The sequence below is a fragment of the Poromitra crassiceps genome (assembly GCF_964638095.1).
Source record: "Poromitra crassiceps genome assembly, chromosome: 5".
NCBI lineage: Eukaryota > Metazoa > Chordata > Actinopteri > Beryciformes > Melamphaidae > Poromitra > Poromitra crassiceps.
In genome coordinates, this window is record NC_139642.1 from 14,276,689 (window position 1) to 14,300,889 (window position 24,201).

General features: G+C 44.7%; 2 protein-coding genes across 2 annotated transcripts in view; both read left to right on the forward strand.

The window, feature by feature from the left end:
• timm50 (translocase of inner mitochondrial membrane 50 homolog) overlaps positions 1-14,219 on the forward strand; it is a 23,196-nt gene extending 8,977 nt beyond the window's left edge. Inside the window, exons 4-7 of the mRNA XM_083637427.1 lie at positions 1,324-1,422; positions 10,859-11,015; positions 11,954-12,060; positions 13,447-14,219. Coding sequence (XP_083493553.1) covers positions 1,324-1,422; positions 10,859-11,015; positions 11,954-12,060; positions 13,447-13,545 — 462 coding nt within the window. The 3' untranslated portion in view covers positions 13,546-14,219. The remainder of the gene's footprint in view (positions 1-1,323; positions 1,423-10,858; positions 11,016-11,953; positions 12,061-13,446) is intronic.
• A 9,889-nt stretch (positions 14,220-24,108) lies between these two features.
• dlc (deltaC) overlaps positions 24,109-24,201 on the forward strand; it is a 71,112-nt gene continuing 71,019 nt past the window's right edge. Inside the window, exon 1 of the mRNA XM_083636421.1 lies at positions 24,109-24,201. Coding sequence (XP_083492547.1) covers positions 24,148-24,201 — 54 coding nt within the window. The 5' untranslated portion in view covers positions 24,109-24,147.

Consider the following 24,201-nt stretch of genomic DNA (forward strand, 5'->3'; position numbering starts at 1 on the left):
TTACTCCTGTATGACAGTAAACTGATATTATCTTTGAGTTGTGGACAAAACAAGACATTTGAGGGTGTCATCTTGGACTATGGGAAACACTGATCGTCATTTGCTACCATTTTCTGACATTTTATAGACCAAACAACTAATCGATTCATCGAGAAAATAATCAGGCCCGCCAGGCCTGTAGGATGGTAGGGGAAACACTATGTACTGTACTGAGCCTGGAGCCTGTCTGTAGATCTACTGTGCTGAGATCAGTGAGCTGTTGAGATCGCCTATCAGCTGATTATGATCAGCTGCTGTTTGATTGATGGATGACGATGATGATGTCGTCTCATCTGAAATTCTGAATAAGCCCCCCCCCCCCCCCCACACACACACAAACACACACACACTCACACACACACACACCCACACACACACACACAGACACACCGCTGCTGTGTGTGTTGTTCACATGCTAACACAGTCGTCATGCTGTCGTCACTCACATCACTGCTCTGTTTACAGTGAAGTGTGCCGAGTGTTTACAGTCATCCAGGGGCCCCACACACACACACACACACACACACACACACACTCACACACTCTCTCACACACACACACACACACACACTCACACACACACACACACACACACACACACACTCTCTCTCAGACACAGATAAGCGACACACACTCTCTTGCTGAAAGACTTTCCCTGCCTGTGTGTTCAGTGAGATCTTTATCTGGGGCTGTTCTCCCCCAGGCGGTGTCTCTGACCTGAAATCACTGTTGAGAGCTGCTGGAGTGTTGGGATGACTGTTGAGAGCTGCTGGAGTGTTGGGATGACTGTTGAGAGCTGCTGGAGTGTTGGGATGACTGTTGAGAGCTGCTGGAGTGTTGGGATGACTGTTGAGAGCTGCTGGAGTGTTGGGATGACTGTTGAGAGCTGCTGGAGTGTTGGGATGACTGCAGGTTTTCACATTTTTCACTTTCCACTAGAGTCTGTTTCTCTTCTGCCTCGCCAGCCGCCAACAACCACACACACACACACACACACACACACATCACCGCTGTTTTGAAAATGTTTGTTTTTGAGGACCGATTCATCTGTGCTTTTAAATACTGACTGAATTCCACGTTAGCAACATGTTCCCAAAATATATATGACACTTTGGAAGAAAACCTTTGATTTGTACTTACTTTGAGCTCTGTCGTTATGTGAATCACAGTTTGAATTCACATTGTAGACCATGATTATGGCTGATAATGATTGTTTTCTCTCTCTCTCTCTCTCTCTCTCGTGTGTGTGTGTGTGTGTGTGTGTGTGTGTGTGTGTGTGTCTAGACGGCGTATCCTCTGATTGACAGCATCGATCCGCAGGGTTTTGTCATGTACCGTCTCTTCAGGGATGCAACACGCTACATGGAAGGGCATCATGTCAAGGTGTGTGTGTGTGTGTGTGTGTGGGAGAACACAACAGACGGATTTATTAATCAATTAATTTATTCTGGAGTGAAGCGGTCCATGAACATCTGCCTTCAGGAGTCCAGATTAACTTTTTATTTAAATTAATTTAATAATTAAACTGTAGGTTTCTGGGGGAAATGGCTGATTTCTTTTCAGTGTTTCTACTCTCTCATCTCTAATAATTCAGCACTTAAATCACATACAATTGTACTCTTAAGGATTTTGTTTATCATCTGAAGACATTAGTTGTGCCTGTGCTGTTCCTACTTGGTTCCTGTACAATCTGTATGATAGTGCTGTCATCGTTAGGTGAAGGGAAAAAATGCAAATTGAACTTGCTTGATTAACCAATACTGTGTGAGGGCCGGAGGGCCTCTTAAGATGTGTCCGTGGGCCGCAATTGGCCCCCGGGCCGGACTTTGGACATGCCTGAGCTACATGGATAGATTGTTCTATTCTCTTCTATTCTTCATTAATTATTATTAGTCATTATTATTCATTATTATTCATCATTATTGGTGGGAGTACCCTGGCTGTGTGTCTCCTCTGGGAGTGCCCTGGCTGTGTGTCTCCTCTGGGAGTGCCCTGGCTGTGTGTTAGGGCTGCACGATATGAGGAAAAGCTGCGATGTGCGATAACACTGTTCAATATTGCGATGACGATATGATCTATTTGTTTATAGCAATAAATAAATGCTATAAACAAAAATATTAATGGGTAGGGGTGCTCCGATCCGGCTAAGCCACGATCCGATCCGATTCCGATTCCTGGTGTCACGATCCGATTCCAGAATCGATTCTCGATTACAACGATTCTCGATTCCAGAATCTAGAATCGATTCTCAATTATGTGGTTTTATATTGCAATAACACACAAAGGTAAATCTAAGACAAAAAATGACAAATGTATTAATGCTGAACTTCAAATTCAACTTCTGAAGTATTACAGTGAGGGCCTAAATTCATTTTGCAATATATGAGTGTGTTAATTTAAGCATACGTATCAGTAAGTGGCACGGGATTCTCAAAGCCTGTGTTGAGGGTCATACGAACAAAAATGCACTCTTGATGCTAAAAAAAATCCAAAACCAACAAGTGAATTATTTACATTTTTACTTCAATGTAGAACAGTCATTTCTTACACATGAGATTACTTTTAGCCTTTTAGTCATAACGATTATTGAAAGATATTCCATATTCCAGACTGAAATGTTATAACAGAAGTGGAGTATTGGCCAGAATGACATGAACATTTGGACACTTATTCAGCCGGCATGTTGCGTTCAGGTGCACTGTAAAAAAAATATATATATATATATATATATATATACCGTAAATTCCGGACTATAAGCCGCGGCTTTTTTCCCGTTTTTTGGCCCCTGCGGCTTATATAACGGTGCGTCTTATCTATGGATTTTTTCAGAAAAAAAAAAAAAAAAATACAAATAAAATCTCTCTTTTTTAGCACTCTTTCTAACTATAAATCCACTTCTGTTTTAATTTCCTCTCTTGCCCTCTTTTCACCACACCGCGGACACTGTGTGCACTGTAAAAATAAACAACGGTGGTGTTGTGTTATGTTGTTTTGTTGAAATGTTACGGTAATACGGTAAATGGGAGCTTCCTCAAACAGCCATCTCTTTCCCGACAATCCCCTCTGTGCGTGACCACTTACATATGGTAATTACGGTAAGCAAACGGCCACTCGGCCATCAACTCCCTCCCCCGACTACCAGGAGAAAATCACAAACTTCGGCGAATTCACACAAAGGAAGATCAAGGAATATTCCATCGAACCGGAGCAGATCATAAATATGGATGAAGTGCCTTTGACGTTCGACCTGCCACTCACTCGGACTGTTAACAAGAAGCGCCCTGGAGGATTCTTTCACGAAAAAAAAGCTTTGCTCGTTCTCGACAGCATGAGAACGAGCAGTAGAAGCAACACTCTCACTTACCATGGGGAAGGTACGCAGAAATTCACACGAGGCAGCTTTCAAGTTGAAAGCAGTCAATCTCGCATTAAAAGAGGGAAACAGAGCAGCCGCGCGTAACCTGGGCATCGATGAGTCAATGGTGAGGCGTTGGACGGTGCAGCAGGAGGAACTGTCTCAGCACGGAATATTATAGGAGTGTGAAAACATCCACAATCACCAACGGGTTCCAAAACGCTGGACTGCTGCGGGATGAAGAGGATGACGCCGCCACAGCTGGCGCTGAGGGCCGTCAGAGGCTTCAGAGGCTGTTCGATGCCGACAGTGACGAAGAGGAGTTCGTTGGTTTTGAGTGACAATGAAGGAGAGAGGAGAGTGGTTGACGAAGCCACCCTGAACCTGTTCGTTTCCGACACTGAAGATGAGGACTTTGGTGGTTTCAGTACGCAGGAAGACGAGGATTAGTGACTTGACTTCTCTGGTTACAGGTTTGCTGCACATATAGCCTATTGTTGTGTGATTTTGTCTGGGGATTAGTGACCTGACTTTTGTTTTGTTTTGTTGAAATGTTAATAAATGGGAGCTTCCCCAAACAGCGATCTCTTTCCCGACATTCCTCTCTGTGCACGAACCCTTTCATATGGTAATTAAACATCAAAACACCCGCGGCTTATAGACCGGTGCGGCTTATAGAAGAAAAAAATAGTCAATTTTGGTCCCGCGGCTTATAGACCGGTGCGTCTTATAGTCCGGAATTTACGGTATATATATTTATTTTTTTGCGATAACACGTGACTTTTGCGATGTGTTCATCGTGCATTTTCATATCGCGATGACGATGAAAATACGATTAATCGTGCAGCCCTACTGTGTGTCTCCTCTGGGAGTACCCTGGCTGTGTGTCTCCTCTGACATGGCCGTTCTCTTGGTGTGTGTGCCATGGCACTGTTGCACATTTTTTTTAAATCTCTTTATGGGAAATGCATGCCTCATATGAATTTGAGAGCAAAGAAACCAAAACAAACAAATAAAGCCTGAGGGCCTGTGTCCACCTAGCTTCTTTTTCCGACGTTAAAAGCTGGGAGTGCGCTGGGGAACGCTGATCCCAGCGCACAATATACAAGGAAGCAGTCTGCAAGTAACGTTAGTTCAGCTTGATAGCTGACAGCTAGCAAGCTAACAACACAGGTAGGCTACGCTATTAAAAGCAGTAAGCACAACACTCACCAGAAATATTAAGTGTCTAGCCGATCTGCTCCCACAATTGAGACGTTCTGTCTCTGTTGCGATAGTTTTTCCATATGATTAGTTACCAGAAAAGGAGCAGCCGACACCAGTGTCTTTCTGAAAAGTTAAAATATTTTCAGCTGGAAGCGCTGGGAGTCGGCGCACAAAAACGCCGAAAAAAGACGCTGGGCGCTCTGCACTTTCTCTACACGTCCGTGTGCGCTCGCATACGCTCTCCTCCCATTGGAAACAATTGAAAATAGACGCTGGACCTGAGGAAAAGACGCCAGGTGGACACAGGCCCTTAATGCCTTAAAGCAATCTATTTTTAAATACAGTAACTGTGTTCATAATAGCACCCATTTAAATGTAACTGTAATGAAATACAGTTACTCATATTTTGTCTTTTAAAAACTGTATTTTGAATACATGTATTGCGTTACTCCCCAGGCCTGTGGTAAAATCCTTCAAACACAAAGTGTTACAGAGGTATCTCACTGTGTTAGGATGATGACTCTGAGATGTGACACGCACACTGAATGCCCCCCCCCCCCCCCCCCCCCCCCGCTGTCTGCTGTCCATAGCTGCCTTCTGTTGCTGCCATTGATTTCTCCTCCTCCTGGTCACACTAGCCCCGCCCCCCCATATCTCCCTCTTGGGCCTCATTGACCTTATGCCTCCTTCCCTGTCTCCCTTCTTCCCCTTGTCTCCTCTCCTCTTCACCCTGCTCCTCCTTTCCTCTGTCCTTGTCTCTCCTCTTCACTTTGTTCCTCCTTTCCTCTGTCCTTGTCTCCTCTCCTCTTCACCCTGCTCCTCCTTTCCTCTGTCCTTGTCTCCTCTCCTCTTCAGCCTGCTCCTCCTTTCCTCTGTCCTTGTCTCCTCTCCTCTTCACGTTGCTCCTCCTTTCCTCTGTCCTTGTCTCCTCTCCTCTTCACCCTGCTCCTCCTTTCCTCTGTCCTTGTCTCCTCTCCTCTTCACCCTGCTCCTCCTTTCCTCTGTCCTTGTCTCCTCTCCTCTTCACCCTGCTCCTCCTTTCCTCTGTCCTTGTCTCCTCTCCTCTTCACTTTGTTCCTCCTTTCCTCTGTCCTTGTCTCCTCTCCTCTTCACCCTGCTCCTCCTTTCCTCTGTCCTTGTCTCCTCTCCTCTTCACCCTGCTCCTCCTTTCCTCTGTCCTTGTCTCCTCTCCTCTTCACCCTGCTCCTCCTTTCCTCTGTCCTTGTCTCCTCTCCTCTTCACCCTGCTCCTCCTTTCCTCTGTCCTTGTCTCCTCTCCTCTTCACCCTGCTCCTCCTTTCCTCTGTCCTTGTCTCCTCTCCTCTTCACCCTGCTCCTCCTTTCCTCTGTCCTTGTCTCCTCTCCTCTTCACTTTGCTCCTCCTTTCCTCTGTCCTTGTCTCCTCTCCTCTTCACCCTGCTCCTCCTTTCCTCTGTCCTTGTCTCCTCTCCTCTTCACCCTGCTCCTCCTTTCCTCTGTCCTTCCTCCACCTCTCCGTTCACTCTCTCCTCCTTTTTACCCTCTCTTCCCTCTGGCCTCATTAACCTTCTGCCTCCTTCCCTGTCTCCTTCCCCTCGTCTCCCCTCCTCTTCCTTTCTTCCTCTCTCTCTCTCTCCCTCCCTCCCTCCCTTCCTCCCTCATGCCCCCCTGTCCCTCCTCCCTCCTCCCCCCTCCCCCCTCCTCTCTCCAACGGTCGTGCTGAGGAGCAGTCTGGAGGCTGAGGAGTTAGTTAACCTAGTTCCCAGGATGAAGACACACTTATGATCTCATCTCCATAATGCCAAGACAGACCTGAGACTACAGATGCTAACGCTACATGATGCTAAGACAGGGTTATTGATGCTATTATGCTAATAGAGACGTATTGATGCTACATTATGCTGAAACAGGAGTATTCAACCATGTGCCGCGGAGTGTCTGCAGCAGACCTGTCGACTCTCGCCTGTTATTAGACCACGTTATAGTTGATTAGAACGAGCAATTTTGCTCAAGTGAATATTTATTGTTGAAAGTTATCAAATTAAGGTGCTAAAAATGCCAATGGCATTCCCTGACTGATTTCATCCTATCAGTGGGGTGGGGATGGTGGAATGTTCGCAGGATGAATGGGGAATATATTAGGGGTGTCAAAAATAATCGATTATAAGATGCATCGCGATGCGGACGTGCACGATTCTGCATCGATTCACAAATGTCAAAAATCGATTATTAAAAAAATAAAATAATAATCGAATAAAATATAATGGAAGTACATGCATTTGTTTATTTTAATTATGGCTCATAATACAATGCAATTCCAAATGCACTTTTATTTTAAAAGTAGCGACACAGTGAGAGAAAAGAAAGTGAGAAAAAATAAATCATGTATTGGGGAAAAAAAGTGATGCATCGATTTAAGATGCATCGATAATCGTTTTATAATCGAATCGTATTGATTTGACTCTTGTGCTGTCAGCTAAGCTGGAAGACGCCGATTGCCTTACATCATGTAACCTGACATGTAACATGTTTGTTTACCTGGCCACAGCGCTAGTGTCTGATATTCTTACTACACAGCGGCATCGCCATTATAGCTGGCCGAGAACGCGCAACGTTATTACCAGACCAGAGTAAAAAAAAATATATATATATATATATTATTATTATTATTATTATTACGCTATCGATAATCGATAATTGATCGTTAATTTTTCCCGATTTTCGATTATGGAAATTGTTCAAAATGAACATCCCTAATCAGTTCACTGCCTGGCTCCCTTCACCCAGAGAGGAAGCGGTCAGCTGCTGCAGCCTGAGCTCACAGTGAGACCCAACTAGTTCACAGGAGGAGAGATGTGTCAGACGTATTTTCACTCAGCAAAAAATATCAATTCTTGTGAAAAAGCTCTTAAAAAATCCATTAAAAGAGGACCAACCTTTAGGTAGGTGAAATAGCAGAGTCCTGATTGGCTCTGAGAGACCGTTTACAAATGAGCCACTAAACCCCAGCACCTTGTCTGAGCTGGAGATACCGACTGTTTGACTGCAGTAACAACATAGACAAGTCTCTCCCTCTGTAAATACCTTCAATTCTCTTTATTTAACATGATATCATGTAGAAAATCATTGTTAAAACAAATCCATGTTCAATTTATTAATTCATTAATATTGTTTCTACCTAATACCACAGGGGAGCGATCAGTCGACTACGAATGCACAGTGTGTCGACTAGTGGTTTTGATAGTCGACTAGTCTGTGAAACTCCTCGTGGGAGCAGGTTGAATAGCCCTGTGTTAAAGTACAGCTAACATATTTATGCTACATATGTTAGGGCAGAGTCGTTGATGCTACATTATGCTAACACAGAGATGTTGAAGCTACATATGCCACAGTGTTTACTGGCCTTCACCCTCTTCTCAAAGCTGTTGTTAGCTGTGTTGCGTCTCAGCCGCGTCTTATTGTTGGCAGGAGAACACAACAGACGGATTAATTAATCAATTAATTTATTCTGGAGTGAAGCGGTCCATGAAAATCTGCCTTCAGGACTCCAGATTAACTTTTTATTTAAATTAATTTAATATTTAAACTGTGTTAAATGCCACTACTACAATATCCCACTAAAGTAAGTGTCATTTAGACCACTTTTTAAAAATGACAAACCATCACCAATTTCACAAGAGGCTTTTATCTATAAATCACGAGAAGAACGAGTTTATGCACAAATTAACATCCTTTATTTCCTCTGAGAAAAACAATGGACACATTAAATAAAAGACTGTGGAAACAATTCTGCAACTTTATTTTGTGACCCAAATTAAATCTGCGACCCACCTGTGGGTCCCGACCCAGTTTTTGGGGCACACCGATTTAGACCACTGATCCTTAAAACAAAAAGAAGAAAAGTAGTCTGGACCATCACACATCTGCAACGTCTGAGTCAATCAGTGCCAGTGGGAAATTAATTTGGTAACTTCCTGGTGTTTAGAATTTTCAATATTGCACACATTTGAGAAAAGTAAGGAAACTATGTGTGTGTAGTGTCCTCATGTACTGTACATATTTTCAGTGCTTTTTCCACTTCACATAATTCGGAGTGTGATCTGAGTCATATGGGAATCGAACCCAGGACCTTATTGCTGTGAGGCGACAGCGCTACCGCTGCGCCACCGTGCCCCCTCCATTGTTTATTGGTTATTGTTGAAAAATCTAAAATATTGAAAAGTGAGTGTGCACACTGTGTTGCAATTTATGCCACAATTGCAAAATTCAGGAAAATAATGGCAGAAATTGAAATGTTGTTATGACTACGGCCATTTCTGAATGAGCAATTGGACATTTTAGAGGAAGTGCTGTGGCCAAAATACCTGGCAGCATGTGTGTGTGTGTGTGTGTGTGCGCACGAGCGAGCTCTGTGTGTGTGTGTGCGCGTGTGTGTGTGTGTGCGCGTGTGTGTGTGTGTGCGCGTGTGTGTGCGCGAGCGAGCTCTGTGTGTGTGTGTGTGTGTGTGTGTGTGTGTGTGTGTGTGTGTCACTGACGACCTGTTGCCTTGCTCAGGGACGACATGGTGCACACACACTGCATATGTTTACAAGCTATGATATGCATGTTAACACATTGGTCCACACACACACACACACACACACACACACACACACACACCCTCTCTCTCTCTCTCTCTCTCTCTCTCTCTCTCTCTCTCTCTCTCTGTCTGAGGGAAGACAGATGCTTATTATTTATTGGCTGGACGAATGTGTCCACTGGGCTTTACACACACACACACACACACACACACACACACACACACACACACACACACACAAGCCAGTGTAGCTATCTTAGTGAGGACATTCATTGACACGTAATACATTCCCTAGCCCCTAACCCTAACCATCACAACTAAATGCCTAAGGGCCTGTGTCCACCTAGCTTCTTTTTCCGACGTTAAACGCTGGGAGTGCGCTGGGGAACGCTGATCCCAGCGCACAATATACAAGGAAGCAGTCTGCAAGTAACGTTAGTTCAGCTTGATAGCTGACAGCTAGCAAGCTACCAACACAGGTAGGCTACGCTATTAAAAGCAGTAAGCACAACACTCACCAGAAATATTAAGTGTCTAGCCGATCTGCTCCCACAATTGAGCCATTCTGTCTCTGTTGCGATAGTTTTTCCATATGATTAGTTACCAGAAAAGGAGCAGCCGACACCAGCGTCTTTCTGAAAAGTTAAAATATTTTCAGCTGGAAGCGCTGGGAGCGCTGGGAGCCGGGCGCACAAAAACGCAGAAAATATACGCTGGACGCCGCACTTTCTCTAGACGTCCGTGTGCGCTCGCATACGCTCTCCCCCCATTGGAAACAATTGAAAATAGACGCTGGAGCTGATGAAAAGACGCTAGGTGGACACAGGCCCTAACCCTAACCCTTACCTTAACCCCAAACCCAATTCTAACCTAACCCTTCAAACCAAGTGTTAACCTTCCAACAGCCCTTTGAAGGTGTGTGAGAAAGTGAGGATCGGCCAAAATCTCCTCACTTTCCTAAAATGTCCTCACTTCCCAGGTATAACACTCAAACTGGTCCTCACTAAGATAGCTTTACAAGAACACACACACACACACACACACACACACACACAGACAAACACACGCCAGCCCATACATATGAGGGCCCCTCCTCCTGTGACAGCCGTGTGTGTGTGTGTGTGTGTGTGTGTGTGTGTGTGTGTGTGTGTGTGTGTGTGTGTGTGTGTGTGTGTGTGTGTGTGTGTGTGTGTGTGTGTGTGCGTGCGTGCTGGGGGCTGGGCACCAGATGAGCCAGTGATAGGGACAACGAGCAGCGTCCCTCTCCATCTGTCTCACACACACACACACACACACACACACACACACACGGGCCAGATGGGGCTGGTAGGGAAAGTGTGTGTGTGTGAGATGTTTGTGTGTTTTAATCTTAGTGAATATTAACGCTCACTAAGATGTTGAAGCTCTTATTTGATCATGTCTTTAAAATCGTCCACAGAATGTATCTCTCATTTCTGCCTGTGTGATTGTTGAACATCTCTTGAAAGACCCCTGACCCCTAAACCCCGACGTTTACCAAAGATGAAATGCATCAAGGGTTCTGACTGAGCCTTAACCCGCCCATCTCTCTCTCTCTCTCTCTCTCTCTGTCTCTCTCTCTGTCTGTGTCTCTCTGTCTCTCTGTGTGTCTGTGTCTCTCTGTCTCTCTCTATGTCTGTGTCTCTCTGTGTCTCTCTCTCTGTGTCTCTGTCTCTCTCTCAGGACGTGTCGTGTCTGAACAGGGACAGCAGTAAGGTGATCGTGGTCGACTGTAAGCGGGAGGCGTTCAGCCTGCAGCCGTTTAACGGCTTGGCTCTGAAGGAATGGGACGGCAACTCAGAGGACCGCACGCTCTACGACCTCGCCAACTTCCTCAAGAGTGAGAGACTGAGGGAGCGAGTGTGTGACACAGAGAGTGTGTGACACAGAGAGTGTGTGTGACACAGAGAGTGTGTGTGACACAGAGAGTGTGTGTGACACAGAGAGTGTGTGACACAGAGAGTGTGTGTGTGTGTGAGGGCGATGTGTGTGAGGGTGATGAAGGGAGCGTTGTCATGCCAACTACGCCCGAGTGTTTCGTCCTTGTCCTAGTTCAAGACGTTTCCAACAGAAAACTAGTTTCACCTCCACTCTGTCTCCTCTCCTCTCGTCTTCTCTCCCCCCTCTTCAAGTCAAGTTTGTTTGTATAGCCCTAATTCACAAGCATGTCTCAGAGGGCTTTACAGAGAGGTCTAGCTAAGCACGATCAATCAACAGGATTGAACAATCTTCGCGAGCGAGCGGGAGGGAGAAAACGGAGGGTGCAGAGAATGGGGGGATAAGGGAGAGAACGGAGAGGGAGGGAGGGAGGGAGAGACGAATAGAGACAGTCGGCATGTGTGGCAACGCCCACAAAATGTTAAACGGCTGGCGCGCGAGTGGGGTAATAAAAGCGCCGATATATCTCAATGGGTGGACTCACCAAAGGACGGTGCTGCGGCTCTAAACTACAGGTTTGGGGATTCTAGAGCAGAACACAAGACGTCTGCTCAGATGTGCGTTTACTGCGGTGGTTAAGTCCCCGATCGTGTCTGCCTGGGCTGGGCTATCAGCTAAATTCTAACTTTGATGAACGGATAGAACGGGGGATTTACCCCACCCTGACCACGCCCCCAGCCAGGCTGAGCCAGCTAACCCAGGGTCTATGACGAGACATCGCCTCAACCTATGAGAGCAGAATAAACAGTATACTGGGGCTGGACAATACGGTTGAAATCAATATCACGATAAGCATAAGGATCATTCTCGATACCAATGTTTGTCACATATCTTCCTCAGCCATTGCTTTGAGTGGAGTGGACGATGTGCGTGGCGTGTTGGAGAACTACGCCCTGGAGGACGACCCCATCGAGGCCTTCAAGCGCAGACAGGCTCAGCTGGCACAGGTAGGGGGAGAAATGAAAATCGTATTTTCATCGCCATCGCAATATGAACATGCAATATGAACATGCAATATGAACATGCAATATGAACATGCAATATGAACATGCGCAATAAACACATCGCAAAGACTGCCTGAAACGCAATGAATCACAAAAGTGGTTTTATTTACATGCGTCATGCATTCCCACTCAGCATCTGATCATTTTGTCTTGTGTTGTAAATCCAGCGTACACCTTTCCCTTGCAACAGTGCACTCCGCCCCTCTGCCAAAGACCAAACACGCTGTGTGTAGTTTCAGCTAGAGTCAGTGTGTATTTCATTTCTTTATTCAGTGGGCATAGGCTATGTTTGGGGTCTATGTTAGCATTATTAAAGCAGAAAGACATAGGAACTGTATAGCTAATATGCACATTTTAATATTTGATTTTTTATCGCAAGTCGTATCGTCATCGCTATATTGAACAATGTTATCGCAGATTTTCCTCATATCGTGCAGGCCTACCCCCCCCGACACTTATCCTGATTTGCCAATAAAAAGGTAATTTAGTGCCATGTGTAAAAGCATGCCCACACACACACACAGATTGAAACAGCAATGCTACAGAATAAAGGCATTCACGGTGCAACAAGTTGTTGCTATTTTTGGGTTGATACCATTTGTTACACAGATTTGGTGCGAGATGTAACCATATTTGACCATGGATAAAAATGATCCCTCCAAAAATACCACGAGAAGACACCAAGACCTTGAGGTAACGTTGCAACAATAGAAAAAGTCTTGGGTACACTTAGTCGAGTTTCGAGTACCCTTGAGTATCATTGACGAGTTTAAATTATTTTTATTCTGTGTGGAGTTTGCATGTTCTCCCCGTGCCCCCTGGGGGTTTCCTTCATATAGGATATGTTGTGGTGCCTCCTCTGGTCGTTAAGGGCGCCTGTTCGGAGGGAGGGGAACTCGTTGGAATAGCGTGATCCTCCCACGTGCTACAGTATGTCCTACCGGTGAAGCTTCCCCTGTCAGGTGAAAAGAAGCGGCTGGCTAACTGCCCATGTCTCAGAGGAAGCATGGAGCCAGTTTTGGCTCTCCCCAGATCGGCAGAGGGTGGAGCAGCAACCAGGATAAATACATTAAAATTAGCACTAATGGGGGATAAAAATGGGATAAAAAAATATATATATATATTTATTTTTATTTTTTTTATTTTTTTTGGTAGTTGGGGACAGAGCCAAACACTATTCTACTACTGTTCTGGAAATTGCTCAGAAAAAGCCCCTTATTGTCAGCTAGCAATGTACCTAATGTTGTGTGTGTGTGTGTGTGTGTGTGTGTGTGTGTGTGTGTGTGTGTGTGTGTGTGTGTGTGCGTGCGTGCGTGCGTGTGTCTGCAGGAGGAGGAGCAGCGTCTGGCGGAGCTGTCCCAGCAGAAGAAGCAGGGTCTGTCTCTGGGCTCCATCGCGTCGCGGTTCTGGCGCTCCAAACAGCAGTGAGCCCCGCCCCCTCTCACACATCCACCAATCGCAGCCCAGCCCTCCGCCCTCTCTGGCCGACGGCGGGTGGGTTTGGCGTCGGGGAGGGGCGGGGCCAAGAGAGTGGGCGACCCCGCCTCGGTGGTCTCCGCTGTCACAGTCAACCAATCACGTCTCGGTGGGCGGGTCTGCGGTGCTGGAACAGAGCGAGGACATTGGCTAGCCTCTGCGCCAATGAGAGAGGCACTTCCTGGATCTTGGAGCGGGGGAGCTATGGCAGCCTCCCCCTTTGTTGCTCATTGGTCATCTTGGTGTCACCTGATGCATAGTAAACTGCTGATTGGTTAAGAAAGAGACGATGTACGCCACGCTTCAGACTCTGTTGGTGGCGGTTGGAGGCTTATCTGGGACCAGCGCTGCTATCGCAACTCCAGCTCTGGTCTGGCTCTCCGACACACGGGATCTGAACTGGGATCAGCACTGCAGTGTCCTTCTACCATGCGTTTAGAGGATTTTTTATTTTTTATTCTTTTTTTCTGCAAGAAGTAATGTATATCTAAGACTGTGCTGACGGGCTGTCTGAGACAATGTTAAAATAATTATAAATATTCTTTATAATAATAGGAAAATAAAGAATAGTAAAGTTCTAATATTGTACCAATATGTTACGCTGAGTCTGGCCAACAACACGCCAGGACTGCAAAGGCGGTTTAGCCAATGGTGGAAGAAGGGAGGGAGGAGTGGGCGGGGCTTTCACAGAAAGCACACACACCCAGCGTGTGGCGTTCACATGCTGCTGGGGAAGTTCCACATCAGGACTTCCGGGTTGGTTGCTTTCACAATAAAACCTGGAAGACAAACAAACATGGCCGTCCTGCTACTTAACAAGTTAATTGAACTTCATTTCAATAAATGATGTCTGCATATGTATCGAAATAGAAGAGTTCTCTTCCTGACTACATTTACATGCACTCCAATATTCTGATATCAACCCGATTAAGACAATACTCTGAATGAGAGACTGCCATGTAAACAGCATTTTCTGATTACCTTAACCGGAATAAGGTCATAGTCGGTGTGAGGAATAGTCAAATTAAGACGTGGAGGAGTATTCCGATTTTAGTCGCATTTTAGTGTGCTGTAGTCGTGTAAACACCGTAATCGCACGATGACGTCCTATCCGGGTTTTTGCAGCATTTTGCGACACGTACGGCAGTCCAACTGCTTGACGACCGATACTCTTAGTTTCCAGCAAGTGTTGCGCAACTTGTTTACAGAAGAAAAGATGGCTGTGCCACGGGTAAAAAGAAGTGCAACATTTTGTCCCTAACACGGCAGAAACATGAGACTCTGCTCTGTAGCATGGAAACCAAACTGCAATATGAATGCAATGCTCTGTAACAGATGTGGGCATTATGTGGCCCGCGGGCCAGATGCAGCCTTCATGATTGTTCTGTCTGGCCCGGGACGTCTAAGACAAACCACGAGCTGAAAACATCCAGTCAGATGACCTAACTTTGCTGTTTGGAGCGATGTTCACTATAATAAATGCTCAAAAATAACTGCACAGTATGTTTTCTATAATTTAATGTAGTTATAAAATTAGAGGTTACAGCGTGACAATATTTTTTTTGCCCCCCGGCAACAATCTGGGTTTCTCATGTGGCCCGCCAGGAAAAAGAATTGCCCACCCACCCGTGCTCTATAAGCAACTCATGTGAATTAATCGAAATATTCTCTTATTTAGATTAAGGTCAATCGTTGGCTTATTGCAGTCCATGTGAACGTAGGCACCGTTGAGAACAGAAACGGAAACTTTGGGAAGCAGAATTTTCTCAGAAGTTCCATTTTTATCATCCAGCTGTGAATGTCGCTAATGAGAAATTCCCAGGTCGTAGATCTGTTTTCCGATATCTAGCATGTGTCCAAACATTCTTCCATTGAGACAGCTGGGACAGCAGACCGAGAGAAAACCAAGAGAAAACATGGCGATACAGAAAACAAAACTGACAAGACTTCCTTCCCGGGATGGATCAGATTTGGTCACAACACTACAAACCAACCCACACTATACAAACTTTACATTTGAGACATTTCTACCACTCAACAGTAGAATAAGCTTCAACTCCTAGATCACCAGCACGACAACCAACCAATAGACTGTGGGAGGAGTGGAATCAGGATCAGGCACGCAAAAAGTTTGACTTGAGGCTGGTTGTTATTAGTAGTATTAATATTATTATTAGTAGTAGTAGTAGTATTAATACGCTGGTTATTAGTGGGTTGTTACTGCTAGCCTTTTGAAAACTATTCATTCGTTTCCAACAGCAGACTGTTATGACGACAAGGAAGCAAGTAGCCTATCAGCATTGTGCCCAACTTTACCATCATCCAAACTTTAATTATTTAGCAATTTTATTCAAGGATTTGCCTCATCCGTTTGTCCACATACCTGTAATCACGTCCACTCAATAACTTGAAACTTTAGTTTTAGAAAAATGTGTTGCTGCCACGTCGTCACAAAGACCATCAGCAACTGATGAGCCAAAGCTGAAAAGGGAACTGCAGTGTCTAAAAATGGAGGTCTGGGAAAAGTTGTGCATTCTAGCTGTCTTTTAGTGTATTAACCTGTGGGGGAGGTAATGCCTGTAATACCTTAATTATTCAATGAAATCTAATGTGTGGCAGTAGTTCAGCTGGTTGAAGCCTACTATTACTGTGTGTGTATGATACTTATGATAGATGGGTAAATAAACCATTTAAAAAGCTGGAATGTGTTGAGTTGTAGAATATAAAATGTCTAAGAATGATCTATTTTAATTCAAATCTGTTGTGTGTGTGGAGTCAGAGTTGAGTCTGTCCTGAGTCCTGAGGTGTGAGGACAGATCTGTTGGACTCCTGCTAGCTTCACCACGGTTCATCTCTTAATCCTGTCATCACCTCCTAAAGGCCCAGTTTAGTTGAGCACCAGTATGAAGCTGCATGCAGGCCATTGACACCAAACAGCAGCCTGGGAGGCTTTCCTCTCTCTGGCTTTTTAACATACGCTGTATAGAGAGGCAAAGTCAACGTCACTTCCTGCTTCAGCACTGTACCAGAGATTTTCTTCCGCACTTTATTTTCCCATAGACATTTCGTGAAATGCTTATAAAAAGAGTTTTACTTGGGCAAACCTAACGGATCAGCTATATATAGGGAGAGACCATAGAACATTTCACTCGGACCAAAACATAATAAAAAAAAAACATTTAATTTTTTTCTTCTTTAAACCAGCATTTTTTAACGTTTTGGTCCGAGTGAAATGTTATGCGATCTCTCCTGTTTCTAAATATATCTGTACCGTTTGGTTTGAACAAGTAAAACTCTTTTTATACGCATTTTACGAAATGTCTATGGGAAAATAAATGGCGGATGTAAATCTCTGGTACAGTGCTGAAGCAGGAAGTGACGTTCCACTTTGGCTCACTATAAAGAGATGGATGGAGGGAGTGTGATGATGTCACCCATTGGTTTGTGGACTTGTTTTGAAGCCTCTAGTTTGACGTTTTAGGCTGCTGCCATCTTGGTCTTCATGTAGTTCGCGCAAGACCGGGGGGTTCCCCCACGGAGCCCCCTGCTATTGGTCCGTGATTGGTGAGCTGTGCAATCACTGGACAGGCAACCTGTCAATCATGTCATCTATTTTACTATGTATGTTAGGAGTGTACGTATACAGCCTATAGCCCCTCTTTCAGAAACAACATGCCAATGTTTTAGCCTGGAGATTGGGTTGCTTTCAAATCATACGTGTAAATATATGTCTCTTTGTTGGTGTGAGAGATGTGCTTTGTGGGGAAGCACTTAAGGTTGAGTTAAGGTTGGCTTGAAGGCTTAAAGCAAACAGGCACAGCCTCTTTAAATATTGACTAATCCAGATTAACACATCTGACCTGATGATGGACTTTATCTGAATTCCTGAGGATTTAACTCAGGAATGTTTCCAGGTGGTTTGAAGAGGTTTAAGCAGGGTTTAAGCAGAGGTTTAAGAGGTGTCTGGAAGCACATCCAGGATTAGGAATTGGGAATTCAAGGTGTTTGTAGGAGTTCAAGTGTCTTTAAAGTTCTCTGTAAATTTCCTTTTGTTGGGATTAAAATTGAGAGAAGAGCAACACACAGCAAGGCATTAATCTGCTGTGTGTGTGTGTGTGTGTGTGTGTGTGTGTGTGTGTGTGAGATGAGATGAGATGTTAATCTACTACTACTACTTCCTACTTGGTGCTTGTCTACAGACTGTATGATAGTGCCGTCATCGTTAGATGACCTGAAAAAATGCTAAATGAACTTGCTTGATTAACCAATACTGTGTGGAGGGCCACATAGCATATTTTGAGAGACAAGCCGAGGGCCGCTTAAAATCAGTCTGCGGGCCGCAATTGAAATGGACTTTAAAGATGAAAAATATATCTATATAAATCTATAGGCTATATAGATTTATAAAGATTTTTTTTAAATAGATCTACATGTATGAGAGAGATATTTAGGCCTATTTGATTGCAATGTGTAGGCGAAACTGGGGTAGTGGAGGTATGGGGTACTTGAGAGGAAGTGGAAAATGGAAAAATTTAAGAATAAATCATGAAATATATATTATGGAACCTTTATATTAAATCTGCTCAGGAGGCACTAATTGTAAGTCTTTCACTCCATTTGTTATGTTGGAATGTTATATTCTTCAAAAGGTGATTCATTCATTGCATCATATAGGCTATAGTTTCTCTTGCAGTTTTAAGCAAAAGGTTGTAGTTTGATAAAGGGGGTAGGCTACTTCAGAAATCAGGGAAAGAACCACTGACTGGTGTAGGCATACAGCTCTGTTGCACATTTTCTATAGGCTATATTTAATTTGCTTTCAGACTTGCTTTGGCAATGGAAACGTTCCCCATGCCAAAAAAAAGACCATTTGAATTGAATTTTGAGAGATCTGACAAAGTGTGGGAGAAACACGCACACAGATATGATATGACCAGTTCTCTCATGTAAAAGAGGCCTCGGCCTCAATGGGATTTTAACTGGTTAAATAAAAAATAAACAGATATGTGCGTGCATCTTTCACTAGGCTAGTGCCGTGTGTGTGTGTGTGTGTGTGTGTGTGTGTAAGGCATGTTAATAGCACCGTTTGACAGTGGCGTGTGAAAAGTGGTGGAGGAGGGGGTGAGCTCACACCTACTTGCAAACTGTCAGGCGACAAAACCAGCACAAGCGCACACACACACACACACACACCTTCAAACGGACAGACGACCATGTGTCCAACTTTATTCCACTGCATGAATTTAGCCTATGCATTTTGAAGTTTTAAAACATGTAGACTTTCTATGAAGCCAGTGTCTATAATAACCTAATCATAACACATATAGTTGTAGTGCCAACATAATGCATTATAACTATAGGCCTATTTAGGCATAGTTTTAGCCGAGTCGATAAAGTCATGCAATTGTATGCTTTCGTGGGGGCCAATAGATCCTAGGTTCGAAACCCGCTACAGCTCCTCAGAGGCGTTCCTTCCGGGACGTGGGATATAGGCTCTACCTCGAGAGGGTGGTCTCATTGCGATGAACGCGCTTCTAGTCCGGACGACTGTAACACTCAGCTCCAACATGTCCGCTTGACTAGCGGGCCGGGCCTTTTAGCCGACTGGATATATGGCGGATGCCTGGAGTGCGAGAGATCGCCGGATCGAAACCCGCTCGGAATCACACAATCAATGTTACAATAATGTTACAATCTGTTACAAAGCGTTTACATTACCACTTAAATGAAAAGGGTTTATAACGGATTATTAGACTATAAAACATAACTGTTCATGATTACAACTATGATGTAGCCTATATATATTTAATATAACATGAATGTTATAATATAAATATTAAATAATATATAATATAAATATTATATAATATTAAATATTATATAATAAATATAATATAACATTAACACACACACACAGTGTTACTAATGTTTTTCTGAAGAGATATGTTTGTTTTTTGTTTAGCCTATATTGGTGGCTGTTTGTCACTGAAAGTAGGCCTAATTAGTATGTACACTAGGCCTATTTGCCATGACGTCACTGCTAACGTTGATGTTAATGCTAGGCTGCATGTTCATACCTGAACCTGCGTTATAGGCCTATTGTAATAAAGCACAGTGGAGTGGTGAGAGAGTGTGGAGCTGGGAACAGAAGCAGCAGGCTGACAGAGTGCCAACAGACTGCTGGGGCTGAAAAGTCACACCTCCACAGTCACAAAGGAGCCTGGGAACACTCTTTTTTTAACACCTTTATTGACAATAGAAATCACATACAAACCAATAACATCAGAGCCAGGGCAATCGTATTTGGATGTATGATGCAGGAAAGGTATAGTCTATTACATTTTAGCACCGTTATATTTCACCTTTCTAGCCTATCTTTTCGAAAAGGGAGTAAGATTAGGATCGGACTGTTTTAATTGGACACGACCAGTGATGATTGACACGCAGCAGCGTGGCCCCGCCCCTCCCGTCTGTGCAGGTGTCGCTGTTGACGCCTCGCTCGAGTCGCTCCACGCCCACATTTGCATTTATGGGCTCGCTGCCTCGCTCAACTCACACCTGTGGAGACTGACTTTCCCACGGGACCCCCCCCCCCCCCCCTTCTCTCAGGCATGCGCCCTGGAACGTTTGTGCGCATGCAGACAGAAAAGGTGCGTAAACTCCTCACCTAAACACACGTGGCAGCTGAAACCTTTTGGTGTCACTTGTAGGCAGTATGGTAAGGTGTGGAGGACACACACGTCAGCCTGTAATAAAGAGGGAGGGAGGGAGGGGAAATAGTTTGAAGTGGAGACCTGCAACATGTTTATGGGCTAATGCTAATCCGCTAAGACTATAGACCAAATCACCGTGACGTCACCATGTAAACAAATTTACTTCCGGGTACCACTTGGTGAAGGCGGCAGGTTTAAATGTGCGTGTTGTCAAATAAATGCTGTCAAACCCTCTCGTTGTTTTCAGCCGACTACTTTCAATTTAAATGGTTAAACGGTTGGTAAACATGCTTGTCCGACGTATCTAGCCTTTCTTCTGTGTTTGTTTTATGTAGTGTTAGCTAGCTAATAACGTTTGTTTGTCTGTCAAACTCGCTGTTTTTTGCAGTCGTTAACGTTACAGAGTAACCTCGCGTCACCAGGCTCTTCTCGGCGAGAAAGCCTGGTACAGACAGAGATACTGACGCCACGTCAATTTAATTTAGCTTCAAGTCTACTCTAGTCTGGTCCAACAGGTAAATTAGCTAGTCTGGTCTCCACTAACGTTAGTGAAAGTGTTGTTATGAATGATATTAAACAACAACACAACACGGACGAACCATTTTTGTCTTCTTTGTCTGTTTTTGTCTTCAACACATCAGTTTGTGCCGTCCACCGCCATTATAATGTGTGGACCTCAGGGGTACCCGGAAGTAAATGTAAACATCCCGCTGATTTGGTCTAAAAATGCTATGGCTAGGCTAGGCCTACTAGGTAATGAAACAGATTGAAACTTTTCACTGGTTTACCTGCGGGGAAGCACCGACGCAGCGCGTGCTGCTACCTGTTCAGCACGTGCCCAGCTCCCTGGAGACGGCCGGGCGCGTGCCGGGCGCGTGCGCGACACCCGGAAAAGCTTAATCACTCACAATATGCACATTATATTCGATTGCGCGCCATCTGCTGCTTATCGATCGTCTCTCCCTCCCCATGTGCCTGGCGCTCCACATCAAAGACAGACAAGCCACGCGTCCCGGACAGCTGCGCGTGCCCCTGTATGGAGGTTTTCATCAGAGCATCGGCCTCCCTACATTCTATTCTATATATGCGTGCGTGTGCGCGCGTGTGTGTAGAGAGAGAGAGACATGTTCTGCAGTGTTGTTTTTATTTTATTACACAGAAATAGGCTATTATCTCTGAAGCTGATATGGAGGCTTAACAAAAACCTATAGGCTACATTTAACAAACCCACTTATTTATTGTTGCCATATGAAGACAACAGGACATTTTGTTGTTGTTGTTGTTTGTGGTGAAAGATACCCCACGTGACATGACACGCGGCCAGCCGGTGGCGGATGCGCGAGCTCATTCATATTTATCTCGTCCTTTTGTCTCGAGCTCGAGCCGCCACTAGAGACAGACAATAACATGACAATAGACTTGTGTGTGTGTGTGTGTGTGTGTGTGTGTGTGTGTGTGTGTGTGTGTGTGTGTGTGTGAGAAGCGTGCCGTGGGGCCAGCGGAGGCACGCGCTGGCCTCATTACCATGACAATATGACGAGCTGCGTCGCGAGCGCCAAAAAAGATGAGCAACAGTTTGTCAGCGCACACACACACACACACACACACACACACACACACACACACACACACACACAGTCATTAGCTAGCAGCTAGTCAGGATTATCATCAGCAGTGATTTGCTACTGAGAGAAATCAACACAACTGGCTGCCTTCTTTCTCTCCTTCCTTCCTTCCTTCCTCCTTCTATCCTTGCTTCTCTCCTAACTTCCATAGTAGGCAATAGTAGTAGGCTATAACACAATCTTAATTGGCCACTAATGGCTACTGTTTATATCCTAGCCTATGTTTATAAATAACTAGCCATAGTAGCCTATCTAGGCTATAGGCCAAATTATTCGTCTGCCGTTAATTCTTCGGTAGTAGCCTAGGCTAACGGAATAGCAGTGAGATGACGTCGCCACATCACGTATTGTATTCAGCCTGCAGTGATGTCATGCGGGTTATTTCTATAGCTTATTTCATGTAGGCTCTATAAAACCTGAATAATATTGTTTAGTGTGTGTGTGTGTGTGTGTGTGTGTGTGTGTGTGTGTGTGTGTGTGTGTGTGGCCAGGTGCCACCATTACCATACAGCTGGAAACGTGAGACCCTGCGTCCCCCCCCCCCCCCCCCGCGCGCGCGCACACACACACACACACACACACACACACACACACACGCTGAAGAATAGTAGCCTAATAGCCTATTGCTATCCAATCTTTCTATACCCTAATAGTTCTAATAGCCTATTGGTAAGCCTATTGGTAAGCCTATAGGTAAGCCTATAGGTAGGCTATAGAGGCTATAGCCTAATACTTCATCCCAGTTTTTCTCCAATAGCCACTATCACTAAAGCAGAATGTACAATATCCCTATAATGAGTGATAATGTGTCTTGATAGTGACTTTATTAGATCATAGAGTCGCAGCACTGCAGCAGAGGAGCGTTTGGCTGACAGTTTGTTCTATTGCCCGCTCTAATTGCCCCCTCGGTGGTGAAAGCGAATCAAAGCGCGCCCCCCCCCCACCCCCCCACACACACACACACACACTACCTCCTCTAGAAGCCTGCTAATTTCTACACTGCAAAAACATTCTGTTTTAACGAGCCATTCAGTCTCATTTTCACTCTCAAAATCTGCCCACCCTTAAAACAAATTAGTAGCCTAATGGGGAGAGGAGATATTTTTCGAACAAGTAGGCCTATGGGATTACTTAGTTTCTAGCCTTAATAGAGGGGGTGTCTGACTAAGTTTGTACAGCACCTGGTATAATGATGGCAATGGTAGATTAGTAGCTAGCTGCTATCAAGGCAGCCTGTCTGTGTCTGTGGACTTCTCTCTGCGGTGAACTGAGCCCACTTGTTCCCTGTGCAGTTTGACCTGTTTGTGGACTTTTCCAGACAGAGAGAGAGAGAGAGCAACGGTCTTGAAGCAAGACGAGACTTGATTGAAGAAGAGCAGATCTCTTAAGATACAAGTGACAGTGGGGTTTTATTGGCATGGGAAACATTGCCAAAGCAAGTGTCAAATAAAAACAATTTACGTACAAATAAAGATGCTACTAGAATAAAGAATTGTGTAAACCATGTAACATTGGCAACACTGCAATCGAATATAATCGAACTACTATAGTAAGGCGTAAACATAAAATAAAATGTGAACATTTGCGGTTAAAAACATAAATAGGCTACAAACAAGTGGGAACACTATTTGTTTATTTATTTATTTATTTTTATTTATTTATTTATTTATTTATTTATTTATTTATTTATTTATTTATTTATTTATTTATTCAACACGGTATCTGTTCTGTGACAGCATCTAACTACTAATACGAAACTTTCACCTGCTTTCAATGGCTGCAGGTAAAGGTTGATATTTTTTTTGCAGTGCATGCTCCTCCTCGGGCCCCCCCCCCCCCCCCCCCCCCCCCCTCCCCTCCTCTCTCCTCCCCCCTCCTCCCTCCCCCCTCCTCTCTCCTCCTCCCTCCTCCTCCTCGGTATAAAGTCTGGGCTCGGCGCGTGTGAGGTGAAACTCCAGCTGCCACCACAGCCCGAGCGAGCCGCGTCTCTCCAAGCAGCTCCAAGGATCTATATTTCTCTTCTCTCCTGTCCTGCAGCCAGACAGAGCCGCACCATTCACACGCACATTTACACTATCCTGTGTGTGTGTGTGTGTAGTGTTGTTGAGCCCGGGGCGTGTTGTCTTCGCGTGGACGCGTGTCTTGTCTGTGGATTTATTTATCGCGGTGTTTTTTGTGGATTTCCAAACCGGACGCTCCGTGCCGCCCGACGCACCATGGCGCCGTTGATATTACAGACGAGTCTGTTACTGTTGATATCAGCCCAGATG